The 20,449-nt window shown below is 37.9% G+C and overlaps 1 protein-coding gene across 3 annotated transcripts in view; it reads left to right on the top strand.

The window, feature by feature from the left end:
• Positions 1 to 11,175: 11,175 nt before the first annotated feature.
• Positions 11,176 to 20,449, top strand: part of LOC134213151 (CCR4-NOT transcription complex subunit 3) — a 34,190-nt gene continuing 24,916 nt past the window's right edge. For all 3 annotated transcript variants that reach the window (XM_062691806.1, XM_062691807.1, XM_062691805.1), the window contains exon 1: positions 11,176 to 11,851. In XM_062691806.1, the coding sequence (XP_062547790.1) occupies positions 11,827 to 11,851 (25 nt within the window). In that variant the 5' untranslated portion in view covers positions 11,176 to 11,826. The remainder of the gene's footprint in view (positions 11,852 to 20,449) is intronic.

Below are 20,449 nucleotides of genomic sequence, written 5' to 3'. Positions count from 1 at the left end.
TGGCATGAACAGAACTTTCTCGAGAAAATTTTTATTTGCTCAAATGCTTTCTAGGTGACAAAAGTAGCCTGATTTTAAAAGCTCGAGAAAAGGAAAATCAAATTTTATTGTTGAATTTTTCAAACACCGTCAACGGGAGTGGGAAAGAGATAAAAAGTAATAAGATAGCCGTAGCTCTCATCAAATGTCTGTGTAGGTGGGATATAACTATAAATTGTTCAAAAAGGTCTCTTATATTTTAGTTTTCTTGTTCTTATATACCATCAATTCCATTATAGCGGGCTTGGTAGTCATATGGCTACTGCTTCTGCCTCATACGCAGGAGGTCGTGGGTTCAATCCCAGGTCCGTTCCATTCTCCTACTTTGTATCTTTCTCTTTATTTCTCATGTTCTAGCAATCGCTAGAACTGGAAATGGACTTCCATACCGTTTCCATTATTATTCCTATACCTTCAACTTGAGTATTCTATCAGTAATCTGATAGAATTGGAAATGAACTATAGAGCTCGTTTCCTACATCCAATTAGAAATTCCATCAGTTACCTTCTCCTATCTATCACATTGGCAACTCGTTAACCAAGACGGACCTCTGCCTCTCCAACCTAACCCAGAAATTCCAACAAATTCCGCATGAACTCGTGGCAAGTGCAGAGGTATATTCGGCTTGCAGTGGGCGAGTGATTGCATCATCATTTCCTCCCCCTTCCCTATATTGACTTGCATTCTGACGTGGCAGGCGCCAGTATGACCTAACAAATGAGATCACCAGTACTTGTACATTGAAGATGTGTGCTAGTCCCAAGCGAACATCTGTTGGTTCCCTGTACAAGAACAGCTGATCTGGTCATAATGGAGTAGCAACTACGAGCAGTCAATCAAGCTCAAGCTCTTATATACCATCAATTCCATTATAAAGACATTGTGGCCATTGTCACTCCCATGACGGTACTAATAGTTGGAACGCACAACTTGGATGCTATATTTATCGATTAATTTAGAGCGGTTGGTTTGTAACGGTCAGCGTCAGTCATAGAAAACAACTCCGTGTATACCGCTCAATCACAAGCTATAGCTCACATATGATATCATCTGGTTTCTCAACAACCGCTGCCAGCATCCAGGCGTTTACGTAACGTCAGATTCTACTTTACTCTTTTTTTTTTTTTTTTTTTTTCCTTTTGGTGGCACATTCCTGTTGGTCCATATTTGCCAAGTGTCAAATTAGATTGAATTGAATGACCATTTTATTTAAAATGACGGTTACGCGAATGTTAGACTATTTGACTATTCTCAAAGCATATGAAGGAAAACAAACTACAACGGAGCATGTTCGGACAGAAATCAATGGTTATATTCACAAGTGAAAGTTAAAAAATTCAAACATTAATCTTTGCCTGATTGATAAATTCTGATATTTGGAGGTATTCATCAATATTTTTTTTCTTCAAAATGATATTTAGGTCTATTTTATTGTGGAGCACAGGGAATTTGTTTCTAATCGTCGATAGTTTAGCACAGTCATATAGAATATGGTGAAGAGTTTCTGGTGTATTACAGGTTGAACAAAGGTCTGAGTTAATTAAATTCCATTTTACTAGTCTGTCTTTTGTCGCTGTATGAAATGTTCTGATTCTATTGATAATAATTGTCTCTGTTGTTGATAACCTAATATTGTAATACCATGGTTTTAGTTCTATTTTATTCATTATTTCATAGTGTTTCATTCCTTTTTCTTGGGATAGGGATTTGTACTCATTGTTCCATTCTGTAACAAGTTCTTGTTTGAAATTCAATAAACAATCACCCATAGTAAGTGCGTAATTTTCCTGTTGTATTCTTTGTATGCCTAATTTTGCCGCTGTGTCGGCTCTGTCATTACCTGTTAAATTGATATGTCCTGGAATCCACTGTATGATTATTTCATCAAAATGATTGTAACTAATTAATGTAATGAGTTTATTGATTAAATAATTGTCTTTGTTAGTGTTTAATAATGCTCTGCAACTACTTTGAGAATCGGTTAAAATTACTATTTTTGTATGATTTGTACAAATTGCATATTCTATGGCTTCAATTATTGCGACTAATTCTGCGTTCATTATTGAGAAGTGATAACTAAGTTTGAAACTAAAAGACTTTTTGTTCTCTTCGTCATAGAAACCACACCCTACACCCTGGCTGGTCTTTGATCCATCTGTAAAAATCTTAAAATGTGTAAAATAATTTTCTTCAATAATCTTTTGAGTTAGATATTTCTGCATTGCAATAGGAGTATTGTGTTTGTTCAGATTTTTTATGGTAGAATGTATGATGAGTTTGTCAATATCATTAATTTGCACCGTATTATTATTTGGAATTTTTAATTGAAGAAAGTGAAAATTATTAAGCGAGGCTATTTTTTCTAAATAAGATGTAAATTTGGGTAGCTCATTAGAGTTAATGAGTTCAGAAAGTTTATCTAAAATTGGACTATTACTGTAATACAATGTTTTGAGAATTTCTTTAAAAGTTAAATATTGTGCTCTGTATTTTAAGGGTAATTCACCTGCTTCTGCATATATATAACATGTATCGGTGTTGATTGTAAATATCTAAGGCTTGTTCTGATGGACAAATTTTGAACTTTTTCTAATCTATTGAAATCTGTTTTTGAAGCCGAGGAATAAACTGAAATACCATAATCTAAAACGGATCTAATTATTGAGTTGTTGATTTTTTGTAAGGTTTCCGGATGACAGCCACCTTTTTTTCTACTGAGCATTTTAATGATATTAATTTTTTTCTTTGCCTTGATTGTGGTTTCTGTTATGTGGGTTTTGAAATTAAGCCGGTGATCTAACCAAATTCCGAGGTATTGATGGACTGGTTTCAATTCTATTTGATTATTGTTAATATGTACATTTAAATTATCAGGGATGTTATTCGTAAAACAGACTGTTCCTGATTTATTAGGGTTTATTTGCATTTCTAAAGTTTCAAGCTCGGAGTTTATTATGTTTAAAGATGAGTTCATTTTATTTTCAGCTTCCGTTATATCGTTTCCTTCTGATACTAAGGCAAAGTCATCAGCAAATTGAATTAAGATGCTTTCTATTTCAGTTGAGTGGAGTTTGGAGGTGTAAATATTGAATAGAATGGGAGATAAAGGACATCCTTGCGGAAGTCCTTTATTTGTCTGCCTACGAATACTGGTTCCATCATTAAGTGTTAAGATAATAGTTCTTTGCTTTAAATACATGTACAGCCAGTTAATTAATTCAGATGGATAATTGAAATCTATGAGTATTTCTAAAAGTTTAGTAATATTTACATTATCAAAGGCCTTTGTTAAATCTAGAAAGGTAACTAAAATAACCTTTCTATTGTTTTTGGCAGTATTAATCAATGAAGTCAAAGTATTTACACAATTTACAGCTGGAGTGTTTTCTCGAAATCCAAAAGAATACTTAGGAATAATGTTATTATCAATGGTAAATTTAGTTAAAACTATTTTAACTTTAATATTTATAGTTTTAAGAAAAGTAGAAATCAAACAAATTGGTCTGTAAGATTCAGGTAGATTCTCTGGCTTCCCGGGTTTTAAAATTGGAACACATTTAATATTCAACCAGTCATCGGGTATATTTGTAGTGGAAATAACTATGTTACAGATCAATTCTATTTTTTTCAATAATTCGGGACTGAGTTGTTTTAATATACAGTAAGACACATTATCTAAACCTGGGGACGAACTTTTTTTCTTAGACTTGATAACATTAGTTATATCATTATAACTAATTGATAATTTATTTACAGTGGGTAAAATAGAAAATTGAACTTCGTTGGTTATGTTAGGGAAATTATTATTCATAAATTGAGTCGATAAATTTACATCATTCAATAATATTACATTTTGCTTTTTATTAAAACCACCGCTGATCAGTTTAATTGTTGACCATAGTTGTTTAATATTTAATTCAGGAGTCAAAGTATCAGTTAATTGATGAAAACATTTCCTTTTTTCTTTTCTGATTTTAGCCTTAAGAATAGTTCTTGACTTTTTGAAATCTAAGAAATGTTCTAAGGTTAGACTATTACAGTATGTTGCTAATTTCCTATTTTTTTCGTCGTATAGTTCTTGAATTTCAAGAGTCCACCATATTTTTGGTTGAAATTTTTGGTTAGGTTTATATTTCGCATTTATTATGTTGTGGTTAAATATATTAATTAGTTCTTCTGGAGTATTTATTGTACAAGGGTCAATTTTATTTAAATTTTCTATTGCTTTTTTGTTGTTAACTAATTCTTTGTTACAGAGATGTTGTTTTGCTGCATTTATTATTTGGAAATTTATGATCTTATGATCACCACAAATTTCCTCATCTAACACCGCCCAATTAGTTTTAGGAGCTATGCCAGATGAAACAAATGTTAGATCAATCGCTGATGGAGTCGTATTAGGGGGTTTTATCATGGTCGGGGAGCCATCATTAATGGAAATAAGATCTCTATTCTCAATCATATCAACTATTAGTTCTCCTCTTGGACAGATTTTAGATGCATTATTCCATAATGGATGATGTGCATTGAAATCTCCTGCTAAAACTGTACCTAAATTAACTTTATCGATGAAATCTAACAGAAGTTTGAGGGGATTTTTAATTTGATTGTTATTAATTGGACTTGGGGGAATGTATATTGAAATAAACAAATAAGGTTCAGATGTATTAATTGTTTGAATAGCTATTGCTTCTATTGGATGGATATTTGGCATTTTTAGGAGTTTGAAGTCTATTTCATTCTTAATCAGAAAAGCAACTCCACCATAACCTTTGTCACGGGTTTTTTTTTCGGAAACTTATATCCTGGAAAGTTAAAATCTTCTTTTGGTTTGAGCCAAATCTCTGATAAAAAAGCTATGTCGATTTTGTGTAATTTTAAGAAATGTGTAAGCAAAGACCGGTTTGAATTTGGACGAATACTGTTTATATTATTTTGTAGAATGTTCAAATTCCTGAATTTAGACATCTTGTGTCTTATTATCCGGTGGTTCGGGTAATCGCAAAATTTCCGGGTTAACCAGCTCATTCAGCTGTTTATTAATATTGATGAGTAGTTGTCGATTATCTGATTTACTATTTTCTTCATTAGTCGTTGAAATATTGTTCATAATTGTTTCTTGAATTTCCTTGATTTTGGTGATCAGTTTTGTGACATTCAATTGTTTAACTATTTCTACTTTGAGTTGGTTAACAATCTGTTCTAGTTCAGTTTTGGTAATATATTCAGATGTTGTAATATTACTGTATGTTTTAGATTGACTATTTTGAATCGGATTATTAGTTGGTTGCTGTTGGGTGATTGGTTTATTGGGATTATGTCTTAGTTTTTCATTGATTATGGGAGTTTCTGTTTGGATTTCTGGTTGGGTGAGAATCGGGAACTGAGAGTTATCCTGGAGCCTGTATTGAATTTGAGAGGGTAATGGATATGATCTGGCGGCTTCTGCAAATGTTAATTTATTGTATGCCATAGATTTTCTTATGTTATCCTGTCTACCTTTTTCCCTGCACTCTGGGTCAAAAGCTTTATGTCCTGCTTTGCAATGCCAACAGCAAATGCTAAGTGACGTACAATCTTTTCCTTCGTGACCTTCACAAGAACAATTAATGCATCTTACTTTTGGGGACTTGCATGCTTTTGTGGAGTGCCCGTATCTGACACATCTTACACAGCACTTCATGGGAAATACGTAATAATCCACCTCATATGGCAGATCAAAGATTCTTACCTGACGGGAAGCTTTTCCCTTCGGCATAAATCTTGATTGCATATGTCGGAACCAAGTATTTTTTGTTTAGTTTCTTGATTCTCTCAATTTCCGTTATTTTGATTCTGTCAGACTCCAGGTTATTCAAAATTTCCGATTCAGATATAGACGGCGGTACATTCCTGATGACACCAATGGTCTCTTTGTACATAGTTGGCACAAAAATTTTATATTTGAAGTCCTCGATAAGCACCCTTGAATTAATTAATGGTTCTGCGTGTCTGGGATTTTCAAAAATGATTTTGAATCTGTTTCTACCGGCTTTTACGAGATCTTTGTATGTTACTTTGATATTGCGTAGGAGTCTTGCTATTTCCATAATATGAATTGGTTCGGAGTTCTGTTCATTCGGTTCAAGAATGAACGTTTTGAAAATTTTGTTTTTATGCCAACCGTCCCTGAGACCATCGTTGCCATCTGTTTTGTTCTTGCTCTTGTCCTTATTTTTGTCTTTGACCTTTTTTTCATTTTTGTTCGTTCCGGTGTCCATTTTCTGTTTTTTGCATACTACGTTACCGTTAGTATCCATTTTCCTGCGTAAGTTACCTTCCGTTTTTCCTTCTGTAGCTGAATCGTAGTCTGTTATTGTCTCGTCATCTTCAAGGGGACTAACAAATCCCCCGCTCTCATCTTCACTGTCGTTCATCAAACGAGGATCATTTGATCACTCGTTGACTCACGAAAACACTCCTATCAGCACTTGATAAATAAAGCAAAGATCTATGGAATAGCAAAAACTTGTTCACAAACCACCTCTATCTTCACAATACACCGTATGCAGAGAAATCACCACCACAACGCCGACAATAGTCAAAAGTTGTGGTTTATTAACAATCGTATTAAAAACGCCGCGAAATTCGACACTTGAGAATATTTTCCAACGTCCGTCTTGCACCAAATTTGGAGGGAGAATGTACTTTACTCTTCTTCAACTTTTATAGCTGAAAGATAACTAAAATGACATTTCCTGTCTAAAAGTTTCATTTGCTCAATCATTTTTTAAATTTATTTTACCAAACGACCCACGTTTTTTACGCCTCTAATTTAAAGTTTAAAATAAAAAGTCAAAAAAGCGCTGCAATTTAATGTTGGCTTAATATTCTTCAAATTTTGGATATCATGTCGGTTCACACTGCGGCACTTTTTTTATGTTTTGTTTTTGATTAAATAAAATATGGGTTCTTTGGAAGTGTTAACTTTAAGCAAGAGTCAGAAGAGTGTTGAATCACAGATAACAGATATTGAGACTAGTATCACGTGTGTGAACATCTGCAACCGTTGATTCAATTATATTCAAGGCAATCACTTTAGATGACGCAACGATCAATTTATTCAGTGTAAAACGCAGCCCAAATGCAGATGTCCGTATGTACTTCCGCAATCAGTTGAGTAGATGGCAGTAGTGAGTCAACGTATCAGTTCAAAAGTTTACGCACAACATTTTCAGATCCAGATTTTATTGAAATTTTTATTTTAAAATTTTATTGAAAATTTTGTGTAAACTTTTGAATGAATTATTGGCAGTGGCTGGTTTCCTACCCGCCGCTGTCAGCATCCAGGCGCTATCGTATATGTTATTTATTTATTAATGTCCCCATGCAGCATTTTTTGATCAGTCGCATTTCAATAAAATAACGATTGATATTGTAAAAAATTGTAAAGCCTGGGACGGGACTTGCAAAGAGGAAAAAATGTAACTTCATCTGCAACCTGTCAGCGCTGTCACGAATTGTTAGATGCAACCAGCACCTTTTTATGTGAAAGTATTGGTATCTTGAGCTTGAGCTTGATTGACTGCTCGTAGTTGCTACTCCATTATGACCAAAACAGCTGTTCTTGCACAGGGAACCAACAGATGTTTGCTTGGGACAAGCTCACATCTTCAATGTACAAGTACTGGTGATCTCATATGTTAGGTTATACTGGCGCCTGCCACGTCAGAATGCAAGTCAATGTAGGGAAGGGGGAGGAAATGATGATGTAATCACTCGCCCACTGCAAGCCGAATATACCTCTGCACTTGCCACGAGTTCATGCGGAATTTGTTGGAATTTTTGGGTTAGATTCGAGAGGCAGAGGTCCGTCTGTCTTGGTTAACGAGCTGCCAATGTGATAGATAGCAAGTGATGGAATTTCTAATTGGATGTTTGAAAACGCGCTTTATAGTTCATTTCCAATTCTAGCAGATTACTGTTAGAATATTCAAGTTGAAGGTATAGAAATTGAGATGGAAACGGTATGGAAGTCCATGGACGATTGCTAGAACATGAGAAATATAGAGAAAGATACAAAAGTAGGAGAATGGAACGGACCTGGGATTGAACCCACGACCTCCTGCGTATGAGGCAGAAGCAGTAGCCATATGACTACCAAGCCCGCTATCACTCTTTTTATGTGAAAGTATTCTTTAGCCAAGCAAGCCTTTGGTACAGCAGAGTGCTATTGATTCGCATTCTATATCAGTCCGCCCAACCATGGAGTGCGATCCTCTCATTTAATAAACAATGTGCACTCGCTTGACTGTGGATATACAACAGTAAAGCACATGTGAAGATTGGACAAATCAAGCATACGAAAGATATTCAATTTGCAAAAAGAGAGCTAACCGCGGTGGAAGTTGGTAAATACTCGGATTCTGATGGCTTTTCCGGTTATCATTCCGGTTTCGGGTTATCACGCCTATCTAGAGAGTAGGAGGTTGAGGCACAGACAACAAACGTAACAGCTTGAACATTTTTCTGAAAAACTTCCCCAACTTCTCTACCACCATCTTGCGAGCATGTTACACGAAACAATGTTTTGTAAGACATTGTCACCAGAAGGCGCTGGAGTGAAATGTCAGACTCGAAGGATTACGATGCTGGCGCCTCTAGTTTTGAAACGTGCAATCAATCAAATTCAAATTGATCGTTGAAGTCATGGTCGATGGTAATTTTTCTAGTGTTACGTCTGTTTGTCTGTGGTTGAGGGTTCGAGTCCCTCCAAGACACGTGGATTCTTTTTCGTAAATTTCATATCAATTTGTCCATTTCGAAACATGTGCTGTGCATACTGCATATGCACAGCAAAGATATTTAACAAAAAAAAATGGTTTTCTAACGGCCGAGTTGCCGAATAATATGCAATTAATTCTAGATTGCTTTGAGAATAGGTCGTATGTGCAAAAGAGAGATTCTCTTTGATCACGCTCTCTTTCGCTAATATATCGGCTAGTTTGGCATGTTTTGCTACATTTCCACTTCAGCATGATAGACAAAGCTATTGTCTTTGTATACCTGCCAAGAAATTCGAAGTAAACTGTTGTATAGTTTCGTAATAATCGAAAGAGAATAGATCCAAAGAGAGACTCTCTTTTGCACATACGACCTATTTTCAAAGCACTCTAGAATTACGAGATTAATTGTATCCATTGTGTTTGGCCCATAAATTCGATGAACCGCTGCACAGGTCTATTAGTTCAAAAGTTTACACAACATTTTCAGATCCAGTGATTTTTCGCAACTCGGTCGTCGTGAAACTATGCTAATATTAGAAAAAAATCTTAAGGAGCTGCAGTCAAAAAATCAATGCTCTGTCGGAAAAAAAGACCGCGCAGGGAAGTAGAGATAATAAATGTCTTGACTGGGAAGCTACCGTTCGATGATTTTAATGCGATCAATTTGTCAAGATCTTCTGTATCATTTGACCTTTCATTTTATTTACCTATATTGCATAATTATGATGGCGAAGGATCATATAGAAAATAATTCTTAAAAGAAGATGTTTCAAACTAATTTTCTTCACGTTTTTTTAAATCTTATTACAGCCACTTCACAGATAACAGATATTGAGGCTGGCATCCGACATGTGTGTAAACATCCGCAACCGTTATTTCAAATGTATTTTAAATTGGCACCGCGTTTGGTAATCGATTGGAGATGGCGCAAGGCAGAGTGTGTGTAATTAAGAGTAGAAATACTAGAATAAGAGATCGGCAAAGACGCCATCTTGTTTCCAATCGAACCGTCAAAAGCGGTTCCAATTCGAGTTGTTTACTTTTTGCTTCCATAAGAAGCAAGCAAAAAGTTCAAGTGCTACCAGTATTATTTCCGCGATTTCATGCATTTTCATACGTTGCCAATTCGACAGTTTTTCACTCCGCCGGTCTCTGGTTATAGGGTTGCTAATTAAGAGTGGCGACATGTGCCGCATTTGACAGGTCTCCTGCTCGTTTGGAACACGATTTTGTATGGGAATGACAGATGAATTTTGTTCCAATTCTGACAGTGTTGCCACTCTTAATTACATACACTCTGGCGCAAGGATCATTGTTATTGAAAACGCAGCCCGAATGCGGCTGTGTTCGACGGTTGTTAATCAACTGCGTCTGTGTGTACTGCCGCAATCAAAAGATATTTTAGTTACTAGATAAAGATTGTCGCTTCGATTCTCTTTGTTCTGCTGTCCGGAACATGTTGGGTACCAAGCTGTCAAATCGTATGGATTTTCCTTCTTTGACATTTAGCTCCCCTATCCTCGCCAGCAAAAGATGTTCCGGACGGCGACGACAGCGACAATCTTTATCTAGTAACTAAAATATCTTTTCCGCAATCAGTTGAGTACATGGCAGTAGTGTGCCAACGTATATCAATTCAAAAGTTTACACAGGATTTTCAATAAAATTTGTTCTAGCCTAAATATCTGTTATCTGTGGCCACAAGTTTTATTGAAAATCTTGTGTAAACTTTTGAATGAATTATTGGCAGTAGCTGGTTTCCTATCCGCCCCTGCCAGCATCCAGGGGCTATCTTATATGTTATAATATCAATGTCCCCATGCAGCATTTTTTGATCAGCCGCATTTCAATAAAATGACGATTGATATTGTAAAACCTGGGATGGGACTTCACTTTGAAAAGTATTCTAGAATAGTCGGACAGCATAGTATTGAACAGTTATAAATACGTTTTTTATTCCCAATAGGAAAATCTTTATAAATAGAAATTTAACAAATCCGTAAATAGCAAACACTTTTATTTTGCTCAGAAGATTCTACCCGGGATTTAGGTGAAACACTCAGGGAAACAGTTGAGAATCGATGATCAACTGTGCTAAAAAGAAGAACAAGTGTAAAAACAAGGAAAAAGAAGCCGTTTTTGCATGCAAACTGCATCAGGTCTCGTCTCATGTGTAAAACACGTAAAACATTATCAAAACTCCTTCAAGAATAATGATAAAAGTTGTTGGTGCATATGAGCCCTAGCTTGAAAATAAATCAGTGATACAAATTTTTTGACACTTCCGTTGACAGCTGTCCAACGTCAACGAACTCAGCCAGTGTTTGACATCTGCACACGACCACAAGACACGCAGCCAAAATTGCACAAAAGTCAATCAACTCGCACGAACGGCACCACACACAGATGCTTTTCGCATCACCAGCAAGAGTCAGAAGAGTGTCCCAAAAAGCAAAGGAAAAAGGTATCGGATACCCGTGGCAATAAAAGGCATTTTTAACCCGTTCCGTTCCCGTTTGTTACGAATGTTTCGGTTCGCGCAGATTGTCCGCGTTCTAGTCCCCTTCGAATAGTAGCCAAAATCCGACGGTGCTCGCGCGTTTCGCGTACCCAACAAGAACGAAGAATCCGAAAGAAAATCGTTCCTCGACCGACACTCGGCCATCTTGAAAGTTGATCCCCTCGTCTTCACTCTCGGGGTGCTGTTGGTCGTTCGTAATCCCTACAGGGAAATATTCGGCTATTTGCCGTAATTACGGTGCAGTGCGTTCCAGCTCAGAAAGGAATAAGCGGCCGCTGGTTCGTCCCAAAAAGGAAAGGCCAGTAAAAGGGAGAAACACTTTCCCGGGATTGACCCCAATCTTTCTTTGTTACGAGTTTTTCCGTTCGGATCGAACCGGGTAGAAAACAGCATAAGCATTGGTAGACAGTGCTAAGAAAGCAGAAGCTGAAAGCGGAGATTTCTGTCCAGTTGTATGTTCAGATTATGCCTGATCCCTGCGACCAGATGTCCACATAGCCATGGCTGCGACGCGAAAGTTGCAAGGTGAGAACGTCAGGAATGGGAAACCTTTCCCACCGAAATCAATTACTATAGGTATCAGTGGTTCTTCATTGCGTTTTGAAAAGTTTGAATGGTTTTGTTTTGTTTCTCAATGGAAAGTTTATTAAAGTAGTGTATTGGCAAAGGGGTTAAATCAAGAACGTAAACATTGACTTCAGCTTCAAGACCAAAAAGATTTTAATATAAATGACTTATCTCCCTGCGGGGGCAGGCAGAGATAAGTGAAAACGATTAATTTAAAAGATTGTCATCTTTGATGATTTCTCCTATGTAGGTATAGAACAAACGAACCGGTTATCGTTTTCAATATAAATAACTTCTCGCTTAATTTTCCAAAAGGTCCTAAGTAACATTTTTTTCATGATTTAATCTGAATAATGCAATCAATATATTTCATGTTAATCTGTTGATTCCAATACTCAAATTAAATCATGAAAAAAATGTTACTTAGGACCTTTTGAAAAGTTAAGCGAGACTTTTACAACTAATTAGAAATTCTAGTTTGATGCTTTACTTGATTGATTCTACATTTATTTGAAGAGTAAAGAGATTTGTTTTTCCCTTCCTCTCCACACAAAAATATATTTCTGTTTTGTTACAAAGTTGTAACAAGATAACGTATGCAATAAAGTTATACACACAATTTACTACTGATGGCATAATTGCGTACAGTGGTTCTTCATAGTGTTCGAGGAAAAAGTCACATTCATATTGATGATGGTTTATTCGGATTGAGCTAGTAATTACGAGTAATAGAAAAAGTTTTTTCTAATTTTTTCAATTGCTCCATATTCCAACTGGAACTTCGATCAGCTGTTCGGCTTTTTTTGTAGTGTTTCCACAGCTCTGAATTCAAAGCTTTTAGACGGCTGATATTGCATCATTGTATCTTGTGTGGCAAATACAATAGATACACTATGCCCAGGGAGTCGAGATTTTTTCCCAGACGATAACATCCTAGATCGGATCGAGAGTCGAACTCGTAATCTCCGGATTGCTCGCAAGGATAACTAAAGCCTGTCCACGTTATATTTCGGACAGTTCGATAATGCTCAATCGATTTATCGCCATTTCATCAATTTAGACGTGAGCTAAACATGCTGAAGGCAGCACACAAACCGTAGAGATTCAGCTGTCATGTAAATGGTTTGTCTCCGTAGTTTGTAAAAATGTTTAAAAATCGCGTTAAAAGATGGGTGTCCGAAATTTAACGTGGACAGGCTTTAGATAACTGTTTCTGAATTACTTGATAAATCGCACAACTATGCCGGCAGAAAAACAAATAAACCTTGTCAGAGCAGGGAGAGAATTTAGAAAGAATATGTTTCATTCATCATCTCTGTATACACTCACGATATATAGCATATCATGAGAAACTATTTTTCTTTATTAATGTGATTCGTTATTCAAAAATAAGTTCATCAGCTAATCATGAGGAACGTTTTTCACAATCTGTAACGGTATTGAACTAATTCGGAAGGACTCCATGGCAAAATTTAAAGCAGCTTTCATTGTGGGGCACCGGTGCTGATGATACATTTTAACTTATTTTTACACAATTATGCGAAAAACCCGTAAACCGATAAATTGCAAATGTGCGTAGGGGTGGGGGGGTTCTTAAAACAATGTTTTTTTTGCGTTACGTTTTATTTGAACAGACCCTTATCAGTTGAGAGCGAATTCTACATACACTGCAATAGAGGATGAGTACAAAGTATCATATAAACATGTTTGTATATCATTTAGAATTTATTTATTTATTTAAGGCCTACATCAACAGACTACTTATGTCCTAATGATGGTAATAAAAAAAAAGATTTAAGTATGCATATCGTCAAAAACTTAGAAAAAATGGACACAAACACTAAAACAGCTATCTATTGTGATGTGAAAAATTCTTTGAATCTTCGACGCAGCATCTGACGAGGCAGGTTGAAGTCGAATATTGTAGAAATCCTGTTGAATATAAGCTGTAATCCTTCAATACTACCGTTAATACTGTGGTTAGTCCGACGAAATGGCATTCTTAACATAGCCACACATAGCGTTATTGCGAAGTGTTCTCAGCTGTACGTTAATATTAATCTGTTCCAAAATGTCACTACAATCTTTTCGGCCTTGCAAAACGTCTGCAACAAGTACAACTCGAGCGTGTTACGGCGTTCTCTTAGCGGCTCCAGATCGATAAGCCGACAGCGGCTTTCATAACTTGGCAGGCGTAATGGATCTCTCCACGGTAGTCTACGCAGAGCAAATCGTAGGAAGCGTCGTTGCACGGACTCAATTCGTTCGGCACCGTTCGTATAATTGGGATTCCAAACGGCGGAGCACTACTCCAGTATCGACCGCACCAGTGAGCAATACAAAGACTTTAGACAGTAAATGTCAGAAAATTCTTTACCCATCCGAAAGATGAAGCCCAGGGTTTTGGAAGCCTTATCTACAACGTATGAGATATGCATTTTGTACGTCAGCTGGGAATCCAAAATTACGCCCAAGTCTTTGACATGACTCAGACGTTCTATGCTGGTATTCAAAAGCGTGTAGTCGAATCTAACGGGATTTTTAATCCGAGAAAAAGTGATCATCGAGCATTTTTCCGGATTGACTATCATACGGTTGACGTTGCACCAATTGGCAAAGGATTCTAACTGACGTTGAAGGAAATAGCAATCGTCGATGGATTGGATTTGCAAGAACATTTTCAGGTCATCAGCATACGATAGGCGGGGAACTTCGAGGAACGAGGGGAGGGGAACGAGTTTGAACAGTTTTGATATTGCACTCAGCGAAGTTATTCCTCGATAATTATCCACGTCACGTTTGTTCCCTTTCTTGTGCACAGGAAACATTTGTGCAATCTTCCAACATGAAGGAAAGATGCTACTGGATAACGAAAGCCGAAACAGGAGGAGCAACGGATACTGCAAACTGGAAATGTGTCTTTTCAGGAAATTGGATGGAATACCATCGGGACCAGGTTTGATCGATGACTTTAGTTTTGATGCAGCATTTCTTCGCTGATGTCGATAACACCTAGTACATGGCCGCATAGGAGAACATTGTCTGCTGCGTGATGTACTTCGTTGTCGGTAAGCTGTTCATCGGTAAAAACGTCAGCAAACTTTAGCGAAAACAGTCTACAGATCTCCTGCAGTGATGATACAGTTTCGCCCTGAAATGTCATACAGGAAGGGAGGCCAGATTCCCCGCGTTGTTTGTTGACATGATTCCAAAACAGTTTAGGATGCGTTTTGAGATTGATTTGGATCTTACTTTGATATCGGGAATAGCATATACGACTGACCCGTTTATAGGCGTTGTTGAGTCTGACGTAGTGGAAGGAAAACGTGCGGTATTTAGTGTATTTCCTTAAGGCGGCTCTCTTGGCAGTTTTAGGTTCTCTTAATTCCCGAGTGTACCAGGACGGATGAGAGCTATTCTTGTGTACTTTTTTGGGAACATGTCGGTCAATAACGTATGCCAAGATATGCGAGAAAGTCGACGCAGCATTTTCGACATTATCGGCAAGTATAGCGTCCCAACGCATACCAGATAGTACGTCGACAATGCTTTGATGATCGGCCTTCTGAAAGTTGTAAGATACGGAAGCGGGAAATACATTGAACTCGTTGACCAGGCTCACCGGAATTCGGACAACTAAAGGAGGGTGATGAGGGACGAGCTTAACCATGGGAGCTGGAGCTGCGGCGATGAACGGGGCGAATTCTTGCTTGCTCACAAAACATAAGTCCAAGCAACGTTGATTCTCATTCGCTACATGATTGATTTGAGATAGCATCGCCGTGCTGTAGTCATAGAGAAGATGCAAAGCACCCGAGTGAAATACTAATCCCGATCTCCATCGGGATAGAGGAAACCATTATGGTGAGACGGTCTCCACGAAACACCGGAAAGATTAAAGTCACCAATGGCAAGAAGCTCATCCGCCGCTGCCATACCCTCGCCTACGGTGAAGACGGAACGGCAGTGGGTATCTAAGTAGTCAACGTCACGTGTTCTATCTGGAGGTATGTACACGGCACAAAGGAAAATAGCGCTCTTCTTCAATTGGATGGATATCCAGACTTGCTCCAAACATTGCCACGTGGAATTTCAATACAGTAGCATAAAATGAAAGATGTTTCTCGCATGCTGTAATGAAACAGATTTGGAAAGTACCTACACATGATAAATTTCTTCTAAAAAGCTCCAATTGCGAAGGGCGCCTGCGCTAAAGATGTTTTTGATTTGTTTAACACAGCTGTGGGGAAAATCATTGTCCCTAATGTTAAATGAGCGAAAACAAAGCGTTTTATTATGATTTGTTGGTGGAGACTGGGGACTTCTTCTAAGATTGTTTTTTTACACTTTGTATCAGGTTGCTATATATGTATTGTTGCGAATCGGTTTGGGCAAATGACTGGGAAACCACTGGTCTTGATAGCTCGTATATTTAACGCTTCAAAGCTAAAATAATATTTCATATTAGTCACAAATTTTGACCTTGATGAAGCAACTTACAATTCAGTGGGACCTTCAGTAAGTACCCAGTAATACTGCCTACGATTCCGTGATTGTTCAACAAGACCTGTACAACTAATGGAATTTAATAACTAGCTTTCGAATTCAATAAATTGTTTACCTTGACTCCAATCAATTTCACCTCCTATGCTCAATGCTCCTGCTATTGTCCTAGAGGAATCCCTATGGCATTGAATTATTGTTAGAACGGAATAATATGGACGTAAATCCGGGTAGCTTACCTCCCGTTACAACTATGAGAGTTTACGAATGAATTGTTAAATAAACCTGGATATCCAATATCATAAATCGACGAGAACTATTGCACTTATTGCTTCCAATCTACCCAGAAACCTGCATGTCATTATTCTTTCCACCTTTAACAACGCATTTTCCCTCTTCTAACATTTCGTATTCGAATGAGGTATCGCTATCTAGCCTACGCCACCCGTGTGTGTGGCCGTGATGCCAATTCGTTCGTCGCTATGACAACATGTATGTATGTACTTGTTTTTACAACTAGTCATGATTGCGAGAGGTTCAGGGAATTGAGAACGTATTCTGCAACTCTTGATACTTCTGATCATGTTTCTTTTGGATTCTCCGTCTAAAATGCCATTAGAAACCAACTATGCAAAAGTAAGTTGATATCACATAAATCCATACAACTTACGAAAAACTGCCAAGGGCTTTGTAAACCCGTCTATAGTATTCAAGCTTAATATTTATAAGCAAAGGTTTATAAGCAAAGTTATCATCTTGCATTTGTATATGATGATACTTTTATGCTGTCGAGAAAGTTTCATCCAGAGCCGGGAATCGACCGGACCAGGAATCGAATCAGCATGGTCTTGCTTTGTAGCCGCGCATCTTACCGCATCGCACTCATCGTTACCAATAGTGAGCCCTTATTCGATCACGAAAACACTCTTCCATTGGACTTCAAATGCATCGATTTTGCCTCGCTACATAACTTCTTAGAGCATGTCGAATGGAGCGGAATTCTCGCTAATGTTGATGTTGACTGCTGTGCAAATATTTTCCGATGTTATCTTGAACTGGCTTTCATCGAACGTTCCAAAAAAGCGTTTACCTGCGAAGCCACCCTGGGGAAACGGTAGACTCCGTTCGCTAAAACGCGAGAAAAATGCATGCCAGCGTTACTACCGCAGACTACGAACGCCACTCCAAAGGCGTCGTTTTCAAGCTGCTAGTGAGCATACAGAACAATCATCGTTACATCCAGTATGTCGACAGAATGCAAAGAAGTCTCCGTCGATATCCTGACTAAACGATTCTGCAATTTTGTGAACTCTAAGCGTAAACAGAACGAGGATGTCCCAGCTTTAGTATCCCTTGGCGAAGAAATAGCAACAACTGCTTCGGAGAAATGCGAACTTTTCGCAAAGCATTTTTCGAGCGTTTACAATATAGATGTACCTTTAAATGTACTCAAAAATCTGTGCGACATTGGTATTCCACTCGTGACTGAAGATAACCTACGAAATGCTGCGAAAAAGATGAAATCCTCCACAACATCAGGACCGGATGGGATTCCCGCCATCGTATTTAAAAAGTCCATTGATGTAGGTACTTGCCATTCCGCCAGCAAAAGATGTTTCGGACAGCGACGACAGCGACAATCTTTATCTGATAACTAAAATATATTTTTTCAGAAGTCATCGATCGTGCGAATCGTCAGCTGGGGTTCATCATGAGGATAACACAAGATTTTACCGATATTAGCTGTCTAAAAATTGTTTGGGGTTGTATACAAGACACGACCGCTCGACGTAAACAACGTAAAACCAAATAAAGTACACTGAGCCATATATTCCGATCTATATAGAAGAGAAGGAATTAACCCCCGACACTACTTCCAAGCATTTTGCACTGTGTGAGGAAGTAGGCACTGTCCGGCAGCTGGGCCAGCTCATTCATACACCCCAGTTCAACAATCGATAATACCCTAAAAGTAGGCAATTACCAAGGATTGGAACGCGCTGCATAGGAGATGTATGATGCATGAAAGAACTAAAATTTTCAATAGTTCAGCGTTGATACTTAAAAATTTCAATACTACTGGCAAATTGGTGGAAAGTTTGCGAATCGATTGATATATAAATCTTTAAAATCCATTGAAAGATAAGAGACCTATTAATGTTACAAATCTTACATGATTTCGTGACGGTCTCGAATTTGGAAATTTTCATTTGTCACCCTGTATCCGAGTCTTCCCCTTAGACGTAGTTTACGTCAAAACACTCTACACCTCGCTAGTTAGGTCGATTCTGGAATCTTCGTCTGTTGTGGGCTGTCCATATCAAGCGAACTGGATTGGCAGGCTGGAACGAATTCAAAAACGTTTTGTACGCTATGCTTTACGGCTGCTTCCATGGAGGGACCGTGTCAATCTCCAACCATACACTGCCCGGTGTTGTTTGTTTGGAATGGAAACGCTGGAACAACGGCGGACCATACAACAAGCTGTGACTGCTGCCAAGGTGCTGAACGGTGAAATAGACTCTCCGAATCTTTTTGCAAGATTATTTCTGAACGCTAACAGAATACAACGTAGAAGCCTTGAACGGATGCTCGGTACAAATGTTCATCGATCTTTATATGTCTATTATGAACCGATGTCCTCGCCCAATTAATGTTTGCATAGTTTAAGTAGCATTCATTAGGATTTCTGTCAGATGGATTAAAAACAAATTAATAATTAAATAGCTAAGGAAGGCCCCAGCTCAAATAACAAATTAATGAATTTTGCCTCACAAGGTGATACGGCGACGGTTGCTTGCCTTTCGACGCTCCTTTTATCGACTTTCGTTAGGTATATGCTACCCAATCCGCATCGGTATAGCCTGTCTTGCCTATCGCATTCGTGCAGCGCGCATATCGACGACTTCCGTGTGTTACTATGTTCCTCCACACTCAAACAACGGACAAGAGTCCTCGGAGCATTCATCGAAAAATTATCAAATGGAAAGGAAATTGTAAATCGGCTGCCATCTGTAAACATTTTCTGTTGCTATCACGTGATTTTAAATGCGAAGCCGTAAGATAATTCAACCTGTGCCGTTTATGTTTTTGACGACAGTTTGGAAAGTGTAGCGCAAAACCATGTTGTAGGAACGATTGTTCGTACTTTCATCACGTACTTCTACACAACAATAAAAAAGTTCCAGCTATTGATGCCGGACACTACAATTAAAGATACATCTCAAGTGAATTATAAGAAAGGATGTAGTACACACCAGTCAGTTACCAATACATATCATATTGCCTTGATTCTATGACATTAACCCGAATGTCACTACCCCGAACGCCAGTATCCCGAAAGGTCACTACCCCGAATATTCCACTACCCAGAAAGGCCATTACCCCGAATATCATATAAATATATTACGCTATAATTTTAATTATTACTTTTGCATATGCTAACAATTATCCTAATATTTGAGCCGGGAACGCTCGGGATAATGCGAAAGAGCGAATGCAAGAGACCTTGCCACAGACGGTGCCTATATAGAGACCAACAAAGAGAATGAAAGCAAATCTGGCTTCACGACCTTCACGAGAAATTTGTGAAAACGTGACTGACTGTAAGGACTTGGTCGGCGCCGTTTTTGATTACCATGTGCGAGCTGCTGAAACCTGCACTTCGAGAATAGATGGTAAACCCCAACCACTATTCACTTGGATCGTAGTGCAATTTGCACCAGCTCTGATCAATCACGGAGTATGTATGAACATGCAGTCTAAGCTAAGCTAAGCCTAATTTTTGTGAAAAATTAGCCGCAAAATGTCCGAATTTTTTGCACGTTAAGCTCGCTCCTGTTTTTTTTCGCAGTCTGGTTGACGTGCGTTCTGTTTGGTATAAAAATCCGCTTCTGCAACAGCCTATGAAAACTTGAATGTTCATTTGCCATCTTGTATCTTGTAAGATTTTTACCTTCAAAACATACGCTGTCAATTCCCTGAAGCTTGAAGTCCCATGATTATTGGATTGTAATACATATTCCGGAAATTCTTTCATCAGTAGCCGAAGTC

Source organism: Armigeres subalbatus, chromosome 2, assembly GCF_024139115.2.
Source record: "Armigeres subalbatus isolate Guangzhou_Male chromosome 2, GZ_Asu_2, whole genome shotgun sequence".
NCBI lineage: Eukaryota > Metazoa > Arthropoda > Insecta > Diptera > Culicidae > Armigeres > Armigeres subalbatus.
The sequence above is the reverse complement of the archived record's forward strand: the minus strand, read 5'-3'. Positions and strand labels throughout refer to the sequence as shown.